This window comes from Nyctereutes procyonoides, unplaced genomic scaffold (assembly GCF_905146905.1).
Source record: "Nyctereutes procyonoides isolate TBG_1078 unplaced genomic scaffold, NYPRO_anot_genome, whole genome shotgun sequence".
NCBI classification, from domain to species: Eukaryota; Metazoa; Chordata; class Mammalia; order Carnivora; family Canidae; genus Nyctereutes; species Nyctereutes procyonoides.
In genome coordinates this window covers 44113101-44130776 of record NW_026575047.1, presented here as the reverse complement: position 1 = coordinate 44130776, position 17676 = coordinate 44113101, and the positions used below count along the sequence as shown (strand labels likewise).

At 46.4% G+C, this 17676-nt stretch overlaps 1 protein-coding gene across 2 annotated transcripts in view; it reads right to left on the bottom strand.

Moving 5' to 3' along the window:
* SLCO3A1 (solute carrier organic anion transporter family member 3A1) overlaps positions 1–17676 on the bottom strand; it is a 303404-nt gene that overhangs the window by 37267 nt on the left and 248461 nt on the right. For both annotated transcript variants that reach the window (XM_055326459.1, XM_055326458.1), the window contains exons 5-7: positions 15657–15821; positions 10211–10409; positions 7864–8002 (exon numbers count right to left, since the gene is read on the bottom strand). In XM_055326459.1, the coding sequence (XP_055182434.1) occupies positions 7864–8002; positions 10211–10409; positions 15657–15821 (503 nt within the window). The remainder of the gene's footprint in view (positions 1–7863; positions 8003–10210; positions 10410–15656; positions 15822–17676) is intronic.

The following is a 17676-nucleotide window of genomic DNA, read 5'->3' as shown; positions in this document are numbered from 1 at the left end:
CTCTGTCTGGGGTCACATATTGACACGGAAGAAGGGGGTCGGAGTGGGGGAAGAGGGACAGGGTCTGGCTTTACTGGAAGTAAGTTCATCCTGATTTATCATGTTGATAATCAGATAACCACTGTGCTCACAGAGGAGCTGGCCTGGCGAGGTTTTGGGACCAGTGCTGACCCAGAGGACAGAGCAGGACTGACTGGTAAATTCTAACAAGAACCCATCCTATAGACAGACTTGCCTGGGCACAAAATGACATAAGTACAAGAGCCACAATGCTGCTTGCAAGACCCAAAGTTTTGCAGCAATCTGAACGCCCATGATACAGACTGGTTACATGGGCTCCAACAGATCCACACAACGGAAGATTACGTAGCTATAAAAAAGGTAGGAGCGTGTTCCTGACATTTATACTGATAGGAAAAGAACAACATAAATTACTAACAATGAAAGCCGCATGAACAAAGCACAGAATAAGAAAGACCCTGCAGATGCATTAAACTCCAGTCGGAATATACAAGAAACTTAAAACAGTAATTACTCTACTTGGCGGAGTGGTGGGTGGAACAGTAGGTGAAAAGAAAACACAGGTGGAGAGATCCCACTTCTTTTTTTGTTTTTTTTTTTTATACTTTTTGATTTCTGAACAACACAAATATTTCATCTATTTAAAAAAATGAACTGCAGAAATTACAAAATAAAGAAGAAATCAATGAAGAGTAGTGTAGCCACTGGAAATCATACTCCTATTCTACATTCAGTCATTAATTTAGACTGAGAAATGTTTCTATTCACATTTAATGATGGGGATAAATAATTATAATAAAGCTGGAGACCACGAAAATAGAAAAATTACTCTTTACAATCTTGGATTAATTTTCTATTGACAAAGGAAATTGTAAGCATGCTATTTTGACAGCTCCTATTACAAGGGAAAAAAATACTTTTCAGCAAGGTTTCAAAAATACTGGCAATGAACTTGTTCGTGTTTGGGTCTTCTTCCCCCCACATGTAATACTGGTGTCTCAATTTCTATGAGTCATACAAATAAAACTGATTCCTAGGTTGAAAGAGGACTTTTCCAAGTGGATGGCATGGGGGTCAATGAGGTTATGTGTGTGGAGAGCCTGCAGTATAGAAAGGCAGACATTCTGGAATATTCTTTTCTGCTTTTCTTTCTGTAATGTATTCAGAAATACTGAATACTGTTACTAGGCAGAAATGACAATTTCCATTAGAAGGCGGGCCCTAGACCTGTAGTTTGCTGCCTGTGAGACCCCTGACCCCTTATGCGTGACATCCTAATAAGGGGATGACAGATTGGGACCTCCTCCTTCTAGTGGCAACGTGCTCCTATGCATCCTAGACACCTACAGATTCTCTCATTATTCAGTAAAGTTCCCCCGACGCTCTCCCGTCATTCATTACTGTCCTTTTGTAGCTTAGAATCTCTTCACTGTATCAGCCCAACCCAAGCTGGTATTTTTAGGTAAAGACCTCAGAGCTCACGTGCCTCAAGGCAAAGGGGATATTGAAAACCTGCAAGAGGAAACACACTCTCATGTTCCCTTTCAGGGTCATGAGCTGAAGGGTAACAGCCAGGGAGAAACATTCTGGGATGAAAGCAAGACCTCCATCCACCTTTCGCTCCCATAACCTGTAATGCAGAAGCCAGACCACATCCAGGCAGAGTTTTAATTATCTCCTGCAGAGGGGGAGGAAAGGGCTGGTCTTTGGGGAGTAGCAAGGACCAGTGCTTTGCTCCAGCCGCCTCGGGTAGGAGGTGTGGGCACAACGCAGATGAGGAAGGATGTAGCTGATGCAGGGTGATGAGTATCAGGCCCCTATGCTTCTCCCTCTTCCATTTGGAACCTGTCCTCAGAGCACAAAGTCCAAGCCTCAATGCACACACAGTCACACCGGACTGTCCTTCGTGTCTCTCTGCTGCCACATACACACCCATCCTTCACGAGAAGGAAGGATGTGTATCCTTCCTCCCCACTGCTCCTCCTTCTCTGGGGGAAGACACCCACACACTTCCCTTCCAGCCGCACCTGCCCTGAATTAATTCCCGAATCCCTCATGGTTCACTGATCTCCCCATGTGCCTGCTTCTTTCTCTTAGAATGTAACCATCTATCCTTCAATGGCGGGTTTATTTCTTTTTTTTTTAAAGATTTATTTTTATTTATTTATGATAGACATAGAGAGAGAGAGAGGCAGAGACACAGGCAGAGGGAGAAGCAGGCTCCATGCCGGGAGCCCGACGCAGGACTCGATCCCGGGACTCCAGGATCGTGCCCTGGGCCAAAGGCAGGCGCGAAACCGCTGAGCCACCCAGGGATCCCCGGTTTATTTCTTTTTGATAAAAAAGTTTTCTCCTCATTGAAAAAGCAATGCATGTTCACTTTGGACAATTTAGTAATATGTAGAAAATTTGAGAGAAACACATAAAAATTAATTTTTCAATCCCTAGCCAGAGGTAATGTTCTGTGAACAGCTGGCTATATATCTCTGGTATAGATCTTTCCATGTAGAGATATACAAATATTTAGATTTTTTCCTTTTTTTTTTTTTTTTTTACTAAAAGGGATCATAATCTGTATATCATTTTATAATATGCTCTTTCTGCTTAATAGGCTAGCTGTCGCTTGTGGGTTTTCCTTTTGTACACAATTCTATTAATACGTTACATCTCATCTCATAGTAAACATGAGCTCCTACCTTTCCAGCCCTCTATCTCTAATGCCTAATCCAGGGCCTGAGATATATTAGATGTTTGGGGTTATAGTGCCCTAATTGGGCTAGAATATTTACGTCTTCTGACCAACCATTGCCTGAATGAGTATAGACTTTTTAATCCGTTCTGGTTCTATAAGAGAGCTTGCAAACTCCAAGCCTTTGAGGGCAAGATAGGAAACAGATAAGAAAACTGGCCCAGGTCTAAGGGATGGCCAGGTGTGGGGACTGTGCCTACAGAAGATCAAATGTCTTGTCTGTAGGTTTGACCATCTCTCAGCTCCAGCCAACTGCTGCCCTAGGGGGGTGCCAGGATCAGGTCAGTTCTTATCCGAGTTTTATAGAGAGGCCAGGAATCCAGATATGTGTATGAAATGCACAGACTGTTTAAACCTTGGTTCAGGCCACAGTAAGCACACGTGAAGGGCAGAGGGGGTAACAAGCAGTTAGTTTCTTCTGTAATATGCTGATGTGGCCTCTCCAGTCTCTAGCATGGTTTCTTCAGTGCTTGGACACATAAAGGTGGAAAGGAAAGGACACTGAAGGCTCGGTGCTCAGTGTCAGCTCAGACACCATTTCTAGAAAGGTACAATTTTAGGAACCTATCCCTCCTCCTAGAGCAGAGGTTCTCGACCATGGGGGATTCTGCAGAACCCAAGCAGAGCCTATGGAAACATCTGGGGGCACTGCTGGTTTTGCAAATGAGCAGGGGTAACTATTGGCATCTACTAGTGGGTAGAGCCTAGGGATATTGCTGAATATCCTACAGTCCCCACCACAAAGACATAGCCTTCAAATATCAGCAGTGCTGAGGTGGAGACACTCTGGAGGGGAACAGGGGTTCTCAACCTCTGCTACACACAAACACACTTGCGGGGGAGAAGTGGGCTTTAAAAAGTTATTGATACCAGGATCGTACTCCATAACAAAGAAATCAGAGTATCTAAGGATGAGGCTCATATTTTAAAAGTTCTCAAGCAATTCTAACACTGCCTGCATGAGATCCAGGAGAGTAAACAACAAACTTCCTGCATGCATCTATCATAGGCCCCCCAGCCCTCCGCAGAACCAACTCAGAGCTCTGCTCTAACAGGTGCTCGACATACATCTGGCTGCCTGTGTGGGGAGATAGATTAGTGGCCCATGATTAGTCCCCTACAAACTTTGGTGCTGGATTTAGATTGACTTTCAACGTTCTATTGGTAGCTGATACAAGCCTTTCTTTTTTTTCTTTTTACTCAATTATTCAGTACATCAAAAGGCTACAACTTCCAGCAGTCAGCAGCATACCAACATGCTTTCCATTGGAATAATTACTTCTGAGAGTGAAAGGTACAGAAACAATCTGGACAACATACTCATGCCAAAGGAAGCTTACAAAATTAATTCGCAATCTTTTTTGTCACCCCTCCTTGGTCATATGCAATGAGGAGAATTAGAAATTGTATATTAAACGCAACCCTGGAAACTTTCATTGCTATCACTCAAGGAGATGGGAAATAGGGAAAAACAAAACAAAACAAAACCCAAACCAGAGCAGCAAGGCAAGTCTAATAGCAGGAAACCACTCACACTAACCAGATTTCCCTGTAACCAGAATTATTTGATGGGCAACTCACATTTAATCAAGTCAGGGGCAATTTTCACAGGTTCTGATAGAAGCTGTGAATGGGTGAGAGATGAACAGGGACCGGAGCTTTAGTACTGAAATCTCCACCAGTCAACTAACCTACCTGCCAATTTCTATTCAAGGGAATGATATTCTCACCCGTGGCTCCCTGGGGTCAGCACGGGGGCCTCCAGCCAGGTGCTCAGGACACCTGGGGCCTTTATCCAGAGCCAGGACACTGGACACGGAAATGCAAGGGTTCACAGGATAATCCCATCCCTGGACACTGGAGCCTAAGGAGGCAGATGCAGGAGTAAACAAGCTGTTTGAATGGGGGTAGAGGTAGAAGGGACAGACTGCCAGACAGAGCAGGTGCTGGAGGACTCTGTAGGGCAGGGCACTAATGCAGCCCTAGAAGAAGTGATAACCTGGGAGGAGGCTTCTTAGCTGCAGGTAAAGAATTATTATGCATCTGAAGGACTTGACTGAGGACTCTCCTGCTAAAAACAGCAGCACGTGCAAAGGCCCAGAGATAACGGACAGCTGGGTATGTTGCAAAACCCCAGGAATTTCAACACAGCAAGTCATTCGTCAACAGGTGGGGGGAGTGGGGAGGTTGAGGCTGGAGAGGCAGCAGGGCCAGTCTGTGAAGGCAGAGGGTCCTGACTACAGAGAGTACAACCAAGAGGTTTTCTCAAGGAAAGAAAAGGTGAGAATCGCAAAGAGGTAAGTTGCAGGGTCAGAGGAAGACACTGAGGTTGGTGTCAGACAGACAGACAGACCTCCATGTCAATTCCAGTGCCACCAGGTTCTGCATGGCCTGGGGCATGTGACTAGTCTGTAATTGGGGCATAAAAATCACACCTCCTTCCTCAGGTTGCTGTAAGGATCAGCAAGAGAAGCAGCACAGAGCTGGGCGGGCAGGTGGAGGAGTGGCTTCATTCACGCCTGGAGAGCCTGAGGACTCCAGCAGCCAGTGAAGGGAAGTATAAGAAGGGAAAGAGGGAAGATGGACGAGGAAGACTTTGGTTGCTGGAAAAGGTTTTGTGGGAGCGCGGAGACAAGAAGGAGAGTAGGAACGAAGGAGGGAGAGAATGCACCAGGAATATATCCCACCATTTGGCATTTTCTCAAGATCCTGAAGCAGAGATATAAAAGACTGAAACTGCTTTCTGCTCATTTTTGGACGGTGGCCTGAGATTTCTTTGATTCTAGGCCAAGCTGTCATGGGCTGTGAGTGACGTGTGGAAGGCCTGTTGCCTGGCCCAAAAGGGCTGTTGAAAAAGTTTGCTGTTGTGAGCTTTAGGATTACAGCTGCTCTTAAGACTAGATTGTCACAAGGGCCCCTTTGCACAATACATACGGCTCTGAGTTCCCAAATCCTTCACATTCACCTGCTGGACGCCAGGGCAGGGAGAAATGTTACTCCCACCAGCCCTGGGCCCAGGTCTGTCTCCATCTCTGACTGGTAATCACAGGAGGAGAACCTCTCTGCTTTGCAGACAACATGAGGCCTCAGTAATGTGAAGAAAAGGCAGGTGTCTGGAGGAGAAAGGATATGTCCAGAGGGAAGCAGAGAAGCTCACTATCCAATAATTGCATTCCACAGCTTGCTGTTTCAGCAGCTGGAAGCAGTAATGGGCCTGGTTAGGCTCTTATTCAATAAGACTCTTGCACATGAAAGACCAAGGGAAATGCAACTTTTAAGACTTTTTTTTTTGGGGGGGGGGTCAGAGAAGGCTCTGGAATAGAGACTTGTTTGGTCTCAGGACACCAGTTTATAGAGTCCATTTACTTCTAAAAACAGGACAATAACCAAACATGATTTATAGAACTTTTTGGATATTAAAATGTTAATAAAGTGGCTGTCATGAAAACAAATAGCTTATATTTTTATTTTAACCATTTGCAAGGCCTCATCTCTTTTCTAAAATTCATTTCCAATCACATAAAGAAATTGCTTTATCATCTAATTGAAAAAAAAAATCAGATTCTCTCTCCCTCCCTCCCCACTCAAGGTGATTTATTTTCTCTATGGAAAAATGTTAATAAATGGCCAGGAATCTAAATGTTAAAAGCAAAGAAAAATGAAATCTTTGGAGATGAAAATAAGTGATCGATTTTTCTTCTTTCAGAGAAATTGCTGCTCCCAAAAGACACAGAATATGAGGAGAAATAAGTAATTACAACTCTAAATTCCTTTAAAGCAGCCACTCAGCCCTCTTCTTGTCTTTCACTTCACCTAGACATTCCTAGACATTTCTGGACAACTTCTGGATGCCAGCCCTCACTTGGGAAACTCACAGATCAGAGCAAATGACAAATACTTTTAGCAGATCACTGCAGTGAACTGAGGGCGCAGCCTCCAGCAGAGATAGGTGCTAAGAACCACAGAAGCAAGAACACCAAAGAGAAAGAAGAGAAGGAATGGCCTCACAGAGAAAGGGGAATTTGAGGGTATGGACAGGTGAGGAGGAGTGTCCAAATGGAGGAAGAATGAAAAGACACCTGTTGTGTGGGGGAAGGTGGATACCACAAACCAAAAGGGAGTAGAGCTGAAGGGATTGCATGAGGACAGATGTGTCCTGAAGACACATACAAAGCCAGGTCAATGCCTAGCTCTTATCCTGCAGGTGACAGGGTAGCACCAGAAGGAGTCATCGGCAGGGTTACAGAAATCATTTTGGCTGCAGTATAGAAGATGGCCCAGAAGGGGGCGGTCCTGAGCTGTGAGGCCAATTAGGCAACTGCTGCACAAATGCCAAGCAAGACACCAGGAGAGCTCGCACCAGGGCCCTGGTGTTGGATGCAGAAGGCAGGCAGGTGTGAGAGACACCTGGAAGGTGGGATCAGCATGGCTTGATGACCAGTCCCTTAGGGTCAGGTTTTCAAGCAGAGAACAGGGAAAACCGCAGGCTGACAGCCAACTGGACAATTCACACTGAGGAGGAAAAACAAAACCCCAAAAACTCAAAACCAAAACAAAACAAAGTTTAGTGGGGAGTGGAAAAAGGTGGAAGGTATTTAGTTGAGAATAAAAAGATAAAAGGAACTGAGTAAGGAAGGGGTTAAATTAGTGTCGATAGTCTCAGGCTTGGAGGAAGTGTCTGTTAAATGGTTCTCCAGCTTTTCTTTACACACTTCTGTTGATGGGGAGCTCATTACCTGTAGAGTCAGGCTATTTCACTGATACACTTTGTGAGTGCCCTGAAATACAATCTTTTTCTCTGCCTCCATAATGTACAGCTTCCTTTGACATTTTTATTTTTAGTTGCTCAATGACACTTTTTGGAAACCTATTTGATTTAGCAGGAAGGTCTGAATGACCTGGGAGTCCTCCCATCCCGCTGACAGAGGATGCTCCACTGGAGCTTGGAGGAGACTGAAAAAAAGTCACAGTGCAGGCACACAAAGTATAGAACACATGTTGTTGCCCACGACTGCCCCTGACCACAGGTTTTAAGCTACTTTGGCTGCCTGAGTCCCTGGTCCCATCCCATCCCGTTAGAAAATCACCAATACCGTGCTGTTGCAGCCAGCAAAGCAGGCAGACAGGTAGGTGATGCCATCTGCCCCACACACTGGAGTGAAGGAATCGGTTTGGCATTCACAGTTTTTATTGCAGGGCGAGTAGGGATCCAGGGCCGAGCCAGGTGCTGAGCTGGAAGAGAGAGGAAACACGGAATCCATCAGAGGAAGGTCAACTTCTATTGGATCTCTCCAGGGACAGCCTTCTGCCCTCTGCTAAAATGAGGCACCTGGTACCCCTTCCTCCTCCTCTGATCTTACCCCTCCCTGTCCTGAAAGGACCAGCCCAGCACCGCCACTGAGAGCCATGCACAACGGTGGCAGGCTGCGAGCTTCCTCTGCCCAGAAGAAGAAGAAGCCTCTTCTTGATCAGCTCAGAGCCACCTCCACGGCAAGGCTGCTCATGATCACTGCAGCCTCAGCCCGTTCCCCCCTCCCTGACTCAACACCACTGCCATCGGGCACAGCCCAACACTGACTTCTCCCTCCTTTGGGTCAGTTCTCGTCTGTCTCATTCCTCCCTAGCAGGCAGTGAGCTTTGTGATGCTCAACACACCACTACCACTACACTGGCTTCGATAACTCTCATCTGTCTGATTGATTCAACTTCCTGAGAAAAATAACTCAAGTTATTTTAAATTTCCTTTTGTGCCATTAAAGGCACAATTACCTAGAGCTCGCAGACTGCAAAGGGGAAGAGGATGGAGTGGGTGTTTTCAGCTCTGTAAGAGAGGAAGTGTCATTTCCAGCCTCCCAGGGTTCGGACCACTTCATAGTAATGATGATCTGACAATTTATGTGCCAGCACCGTTGATGGTACCTCGGATATTATTTTACTTATTTTCCAAGTGACCCCGGGGGGTTGATAGAGAAGGAAACTGAGGCAAAGCCAGGCTGAGATCCCACCCAAATATATGTAATTCGTACATGGCAAAGCGAGGGAGGAGGGGCTGAGGTTTGGAGCTCTACCAATTTGGGCAGAGCTGGCAGTTGGATTGTAGGCTCTGAACTGTTTTTTTTTTTTCTTTTTCCCATGAAGAAGAACCTCATTATCGTAAGACCCTGTGCTTTGAACCACTACAAGTTTACTACTTGAGAACTGGCACAGTAAGGCTGGCGGTCTCTCTCTCCAAATGCTGTTATTTATGGCATGCACAAAGCAGAAGGTGCCACATTTGGGAGAGGAAGGAATGGGGGGTAGGAAGAGGTGGGGGGCAGAAGAGGCCACGGTGCTAATAAAGGGGATGGAGGGACACACAGTGGCTGGGCTGGGCATGGATTTACAGACAACTGCCTCTGCCTATGTTCTCCTATTCAGCTCGCTTGATCTTGTCAGGTGGCAGATAAGCCCAGCTCTCCTGTATCTTCTGGATACAGACTACAGGAGAAAACCTGATGGCCTGCCTGGAGGAGGAAACTGGCATGAGGAGGAACTGGTATCCCACAGGTCGATTCTGCTGCAGCCCTGATGCTCCAGGACTCATCCCCAAGCAGCTTCAGTCTCACACAGAAAAGGGGACAGCTGTTCCTGCTCCGTACATAAACGCTCTCCATAATTCCCACTGGGGGCAATTCTGATTGGACTCTAGATCAAAGCCTTGAGATAACAACTAGAAAAAAAGTGTCCCACAAGAACCAACTTTCTTCCCTTCTCCTTCTTTTCCCCTTTTATTCCCCATCCTCTGTCCCCTCCCATACTTATCAATACCTACTATGGGTGAGACCCTATAATTACTGTGGGAGCCTAATGATAGCTTCTGATAATTTCTGGAATGGGTGAAATCAATTCTGTCTTTCATTTAGAGCTGAAGTTTAAAGGGTGCCTGGGTGGCTCAGTTGGTTGAATGTCTGACCCTTGATTTCAGCTCAGGTCCTGATCTTAGGGTCGTGAGATTGAACCTGAGTCAATCTTGGGTCAGCGTTGGGCATGGAGTCTGCTTAAGATTCTCTCTCTCCCTCTGCTTCTTCCCATACTTCTCTCTCTCCCCATCTCAAAAAAGAAAAAAAAAAAGCTGAATTTTAAAATAAAATTCATCTGTATTATTTATCTTCAATTATTCCTAAAGTCAAATGCCAAAAATGGTAATAGGAGTACTGTGAGGAATGAATGTGATGGTCTCCCCTGGCACGCTTCTGGCTCCTGTTGAGCGGAATCATCTGTGCTCTCCACCCAAAAGGTCCACGGTGATTCTTCAACCCTGAGAGGACAATGTGAAGGCATCATTGAACCCTCCACTCATGGTCACTAGGGACAAAGCTGGCTCCATTACCCTACCATGAAGAAAGAGTCCAGGCACCCCTGAGCAGGCAGGCGTGGAAAACGGCTATTTCTGGGACTTACGTGTTTCCATAGGGAACAGTAACCCCAGCCACAGGGCCCGTGTCACAGCCCAGGAAGAGGAAGGAGACGTAGCAAGCTGTGGACACCAGGTTGACGAGCATGGCCATCCGAATGGCCCCGAGGGCAGAAAGACTGAGCTTCTTCACCAGGAGACCACCCAAGAAGATCCCCAGACAGGCACATGGGATTGCAGTCATCCCTGGGAGAAAAACAGAGGGGGCGGGGACTGTTAGCAGGGAAAGCAGGGCCAGTTGGCGCTGACAGAGTGGTGCCAGGCTGGGGGCCGAGCCCTGCACAGACCAAATTCCCAGTGACACCACTGCAATGGTACATCCCCCACGCTGCCCCCAAGTCTCCATGAAGGGCCTTATTTCTGACCTTGGAGAACTCACAGAAAACTGGGGGACACAGACATGGAAACATTCAGCTATTAGGAGTCTAAGTATAGACATATCTATATATATATAGATATATATCTATCCTGCTAAGTAAGGGATCCTCATGGGAAAGACACAGCTGGTGTTGGGAATGACCAAGAGACAAAGACGGACAGGCTGGGAACATGCACGTGCGTTTTAGGGAAGTCATGATTGGGGAGCACTGACGTGCCATCTGTGCATTTTAGAGGTGATGTGGGAAAAGGGATTCAAGATCACTTGGGGATTTTCTCTCCTTTCCTCATTAGCCAAGGAGGGCTTCATTGAAAGGATCTGGTGGCTGTTTAAGCAAAGGTCCCAGAGCTCACCAGCCTGTGGACATGGTGTTTCAAACAGCTCCCAGAACTCTTGGGAAGTAGCATCAATCAAATCAATATGTTTTGTAGCTCTTGGTGAGTAATTGGCCTAAAAAATTTTCCCCTCTCTTACAAACAGAGCTATCTGCAAGGCAGCAGGACCATAAACCTGTTATTTCTGACTCTCAGAGACTTGTGGAATTTCAGAAGGACCAAATGGTGCTAGGGTTCCAATCTCCTATTTGGCTTTGCTCTGTCCTGATTCGCTTCATCTAAAACTCAGCTTTAAATTACTGTGCGTCATTTATCCACCGGGTAGACTGTGCATGGCCAATTTCCCAGTCTAGGCTGTCTCCTCCTTGCCAATCAACAGACCTCTAGGTCAATCGACTACATCAACCAGCTGGTATGTGCTAAGGGAATGCAAATTAATTTTAATATTAGGGGAAGAAAAACATAATCAGGAAGGCTGAGCTCTGCAAGAAAATAGCACAAGTCACATTTAAATAAAAACGTATGATATCTCTGCATTATTTGATGCTCTTGGAATACCTACGCTTGGTTTTCTCTGGTTCTTGGTATAGGAATGACCTTTGTGATCTAGCCCCCATGTGCCCCTCTCTGCTCACCCCACCCCCCGCCCTCCTGGCCCAAAGCTCCTCCTTTCTCTCTCTGGGACAGGCCAAATCCATTCAGATCCCCAGGTTTTGCACCTGCTGCTCCCTCTCCTGGGACATTCTTCTACTGTGTCTCTACTTGGCTGGCCCTGTACCCCCTTCAGAGATGCCTTTCCCAGACCATGCTACCTAGAGTGGGTCCTATACCCCACCCAGGGGCTCCCTATCATTCCTCACCCATTTTATTATCTTCATGGCTCTCTCCCTGCTATCTGCAGCTGCCTTATTCGTATTTGGACTTTTGGTTTCCTGTCCACTCTCCTCCCTCCTGACGTGCAGCTTCCCTGAGCACAAGAAGCTTTTCCATCCCGTTCAGTCCAGCACGGTTCCCTGTGCCTGGCACAGGGTGGACACTCCAGGCTTCTTTTTGGGGTGAATGAAATGGCGAGCAGGTTGGACCTGTGTGAATGAACACTGGTGAGGACGGGCCCACGCCCAGAGAGCAGGCCTGGGCTTGGTTTCGTTTCCTAGCAGAGGAGGCTGTGGGGAGCGTCACCTGGTGAGGATGGTAACTATGGCAATAACAGGCTTTCAGCGCTTTTTCTCCCAACCGTCATCAGGCCGCTCTCTTCCTCCCTGATGTGTGTGCAGCCTTGGCATTCAGTTATCAGAACTTCCCCGCAACTCCATCCTCATTACGTTAACCTATGCAGATTGAGTCCTTTTTATCTTCATGCATAAATCCATGCCATCAGTGCCTTAATCATCTACATTGCTCTTCTCCGGACTCTGCCCCATTTGCTGATGACTCCCAGGGGGGCCCAGGGCTCTGCGCTGATGCCCCAGCCTGCAGGGAGCAGGGGCTGAGCACCTTCTGATCCCATTACCTGTCTTTGTTTTGTTTTTGTTTTTTGTTTTTTAACTATTAACAAGACTTTACTTTTTAATTCTACTACTTTTTAATTCTACTTTTTAATTCTAAGCTACTGCAGATGGATTATTTAATCCTTTTGCTCTCCATTGCCAAAATAACAAAGCTGGAATTAGCTGATGGTAAAAGCTCTCTATGTTTATCACCTCATCTCTTTTTTTTTTTTTTCCATTACCTGTCTTTGTGCCCTGAGTGCCCAGTGTCAGCCCCCATTGCAGGCAGCCCTCTAGGGAACATGCTGATTTGAGTGAGGCCCCAAGCAGGACACAAGAAGAGGCCATGCATGCTGCCAGCGTGGACTGTCGGACAGATGGTTGGACATAGGAGCCAGCAGGTGGCTTCTCTGCATGGCAGGAGAAGGTCCTCCCCTGCCAAGCACTAGACAGAGTTGCTGGGAAAGAAACAGGTGAAGAGGGGGAGATTGTTTTTTTGACCTTCTGCCCTGAAGACTATTGATTTGTTTGTCAATAGAAACTGTCCTGAAAAAGAACACAGCCCCAACATCGAAGCAACCGTGCAAATGTAATGAGAACATAAGAACAGAAGCTACAGAAATGAGGAAATGGAGAAACTCGGGCTGCTGGAGGGCAAAACCAGAGACATTCCAAAAATAACAAAGAAGTTATGACTTTAATTATAAAGAGACCCACTTTACCCTACCTCTGTCAGACAGGTACTGGAAAGCTGCCTGAATTTTGCTAATACTTCTTACAAGTGACAAGTAACAAAAAAGTGGATGGCAAAGTGTTATTTGTTAAAAAAAGAAAAGAAATCAGGTTCATGGTAGGCTAGCCATTCCAAGGAGACACTATGATCCAGGTGCGTCATCGTAGCAGGCTTTCATGTTTTTTTTTTTAAATTGATATACATTATGTCCTGGAAAGTGCACAAAGCTTAAGGAAACACCAGATTCCTTGCATCCATATATACCCCTATCACCACCACTCAGATCAAGTTTGGCACATTCCCAGAAGCCCAGGAAGGGTCTCTGGTGGCTGCCGCCTCCCCCTCCCTGGACAATAGTTCCCCCATCATCATAGTCTTTATCACTTTAACTAAGCTTTCCTTCTTTAAACTCATAAATCTCTACACTTTTGTGCTTGCCGTCTTTCAGCTCTATCAGATTCATCCACATTGAGGCAGGTACGAAAATGCTTCCTTTCTCCTGCTGGGTGATAGCACTGTGCGAACATTCTATAATTTATATACCCCTTCTCCTGTCGACAGACATCTGGGCTGTATCCCGTTGGGGCCATCATGCACCAGGCTGCTCTGAATGCAGTTATATATGCGTATCTAAAGGAGTGGACTTAAACATTCATTTCTGTTGAATCCATGCCCCGAAGTGGGATGGATGGATCCCCGTAACAGGTGCACTGCCCAAGAGCTGTCCAAAGTGCTCACACCATCGGGCACTCCCAGCAGCGGTACCTGAGACTTCCTGTTGCTCCACACCCTCACCAACATTTGGTGCTATCAGTTCGGTGGATGCACAGTGGTATCTCAGTGTGGTTTTAATATGTGTCCTCCTTATGATGGGTTGGTACCTTTGCATTTGCTAATTGGCCATTAGGCAAAGAGACAGGAAGTGCTGAAGGAGATCATTGCTCTCAGCAAGTGATCTACCCCTACAGACCAGAGAAGGTAATTCATGGGGCTGGAGCTCTCTCTCAGATGCAGAGCCATACTAGCTGCATCTCAGTGGCCAGACTCACGTCTCTCTCCTCTTCACTGGCAAGACCTATGTATGAGCTCTTCTGTCGAGGGCTGTCCATCCACAACCCCCTCTCTTTCCTGTAAATCCCTTTCTGCTGGCTCTTCATCCCCCCCAACCCCACTGCCTTAGCAACCTCCTCATGTTTCCTAGCAACGCACCAACTCTCCCCCAGTTCCCCTCCAGGGACACACACCACCCACCTGCCATGGTCCCCTCCGGTACTCTATGGCTGAGCTTCGAGGAAAGTGTCCTGCAGCCGCAGACTACTCCTTCCCTCTTGGGGGCTGCTCTCCACACAGAGTATGGGCTCCCCACCACCATGTCTCAGACATAGCTCTGACACAGGCTGAAGGACATCCTGGTGGTTGCAGGCAATGGAGACGCTGTTGTCCTCATCATGTGTGTGCGCTGCTGCCTGCTTCCTCCTTGGAATCATCCTTGACTCCCATGACCTGTGGGTTTCTTTCTGACTTCGCCTTGGACTGCTGTGCTTCCTCACGGTTGGGACTTTATTCTTCTTTTCCAATTAACTTTCTTACTGTGGAACTTCCACTCCACGTCCCTGACTACCCTCAGATTACACCGATGCAACCGAACTTCTATTCCCCAGCAGGGTCTCCTTCCAGAGCTCCCATCAAGTACAGGACCCCACAGAGACACACCACAGGTGTCTCACACTCAGCAACTTCAAATGTGATCTCACAATCTTCCCTCATGGATCTGATTCTTCTCTGTTGGTTCCACACTGCAAAACTGGTGCTACCAGCCGTCGGAGCCCGAAATGCAGGTGTCTTTCCTCACTCTTCTGTCTCCTTTGTGAATCATGAAGCCACTTTGCTAACTACACATACGTGATGCTGCTTCCCACGAGGGCGAATTGGTTTTCCTTATCATGCCAGCTCCAAATAGCAGAAGGAGATGCCTGTAGTCTCCTACTAAGAAGGATGGTCAGGCCATGCTTGAGCTTGGGGAGAAGGAGTGTCATGATCCATTAATTATGTCTGCCATGGGCAGGGGTCAGGAAGGGAGTGTGTGGCTTCCAAGTTCTGTATTTGCTGACTACGTGTTTCACGCTGCCAAGAATATTCTTACTTTTTTATGTGTCTGAGCAAAGCCTGCTAACCTTTCAGGATATATCTTGATTCCTCTCTTCCTTCATCCTGTCTTCTCCCAAATTCTGTAGTTCACAGCTATCTACTGATCTCCTGGCCTGTCACAATGCTTCCTATGTACATTTCATATTTTAGCTCTTTATTATTACATCCCTTTGGCAAGTTTTACTGCAAGAATAGACTAAAATTCCTTCTGTACACAAACACCAGGACTACTGCTATTGTTGGAGCAGCAGAGTCTGGGCTCTTTCTCTGATGGGCCTTGGTAAATTCTCAGAGTATTACCTGCATGATAGCAGCCCTCTTCCCACCCAGGGGGACGGAGAGCAGACTCACCGAGCAGCTGGTTGGCAGAAGAGGTGGTAAGGTTAAATTGCTGCTCCAGGTACTTCCCCAAGAAAGCAGCGAAGCCAGCCACCACTGCAATCTCCATGCAGGCGGCCAGGATGATGCAGGTGAACACAGGGTTTGAGAGTAGGTGCTTGGTGACTTTCGGGATCACTGCAGGGAGAGAGAGGGAGAGGGTCATACACTGCACTCCCAGGCCTTCTGCCCCCAGACTCCCTTCTTGACACACTTTTGCCCATCTCAGTCAACAGCATCAGGAGTCACTCAGTTGTTCAGACTGAAACCTAAAACCTGTAAGTCACCCACAACTGTAGACTCTGGCTTTAAAATATATGCTGATATCTTGCCAATTAAGCTGAGAAGTACTATAACAGGAGAGACTATATTGTGCCTTTTCTTAGTTTACTGGAAACACTAAAATATTTTATAAGCAATGACAAATTATTTCCACCCCCCTCAAAAAAGAGTTTGGGGTTTGTTTCTCTCTCTCTCTTTTTTTTTTTACATTTTATTTATTTATTCATGAGACACACACACACACAGAGAGAGAGAGAGAGAGAGAGAGAGGCAGAGACACAGGCAGAGGGAGAAGCAGGCTCCATGCAGGGAGCCCAACGTGGGACTTGATCCCGGATCTCCAGGATCACATCCTGGACTGAAGGCAGCACTAAACTGCTGAGCCACCCAGGCTGCCCAAGGGGGTTTGTTTCTCAAGCGAAAAAAATATATATAATTACATATTATAAATTATGTTATATCAAGTATTTCTAAGCATCTATATATGTAGACCTGAGATGAATATTTATAACTCTGTATGTGTGTTAAGAAAATATATTTAATCTTAAAAAGCTTCAAGAAAAAAATTGGAATTCTAGTGCTTATGTATATACATATATGTGCTGAGTCAACCCCACCTCGTCGCCTGGTCTATGGCCACCTGCCCAGCAAAACTTCCATGAGCTCTCATGTGGAGGACTCCCAGAGCATGGTTTTTCACTTTTGATCTGATAAAATCATTCCCTACATGGTAGCCAGTGGGATCAACTCAAATCAGTTTCCTGCTCAAAACTCACCGATGGCCCATGTCTGTCTCTATAGCAGTCTGATGACTCTTCCTGCCACGTCTCTTTCTCCCTCCTGTCCAGCCTGCCTACCCCTGCTCTTTCTTGCTGGGTCCTCCTCACCTTGTGCTAGGGGCTCCTCCTTCTCTTGGGATGCTCTGCCCTCAGGTCTTCCCTGCATCTCTTCCCTCATTCTTAGGTGGTCTCTTCTCATCCAACCAGTTCCACCTCGAAGAAGTTGCCCACCCAGCCTGGTGCCCTGGACTTGGGTGAGAACTGATGGTGGGCAAAAGCACTTCGTGGCTTGCGTACTGTATTAAGCACCACCAGAGCCAGAAAACAGGTCCTGTTGAGGTCATGCACTTCAATCTTATTTTATTATATTCTGTTTTTCTTGAAGTATGTGGTTTTGTAGACCACTTAAGATTTTCTGCTTACATTGCTTTAAAAAACGTGACATTCATTGTTTTCTTTTTTAATCCTTTGAGTGCAGTCACATTATTTGGATATTCCTGGTGATTAGACTCCTTGGTATCTGGTCTTCCACCCAATCTCCTCAACTGTGGTATGACAACGGATCTTAGCAGTATGCAAAGGGGCTCTGCAGGTATAGGTACCAAGGCAATCCTGTCGCTCCAATATTTGTGCTATTATTTTAATGTGTACTTATAAAAATGTCAACTGAGGGGTTCCTGCGTGGCTCAGTTGGTTGGACGTCTACCTTCAGGTCAGATCATGATCCCAGAGTCCTGGGATCGAGCCCCATATTGAGCTCCCTGCTCAACAGGGAGTCTGCTTCTCCCTCTCTCCCCCCCGACTCATGCATGCATGCTCTTTCAAATAAATAATAAAATCTTCCCAAAAAATTAAAAAGTCAACTGAAACATAACCAATATATCAAATCTGTGGTTTCATAGCTCTCATAGCTTAAAATGATGCCAGGTTAA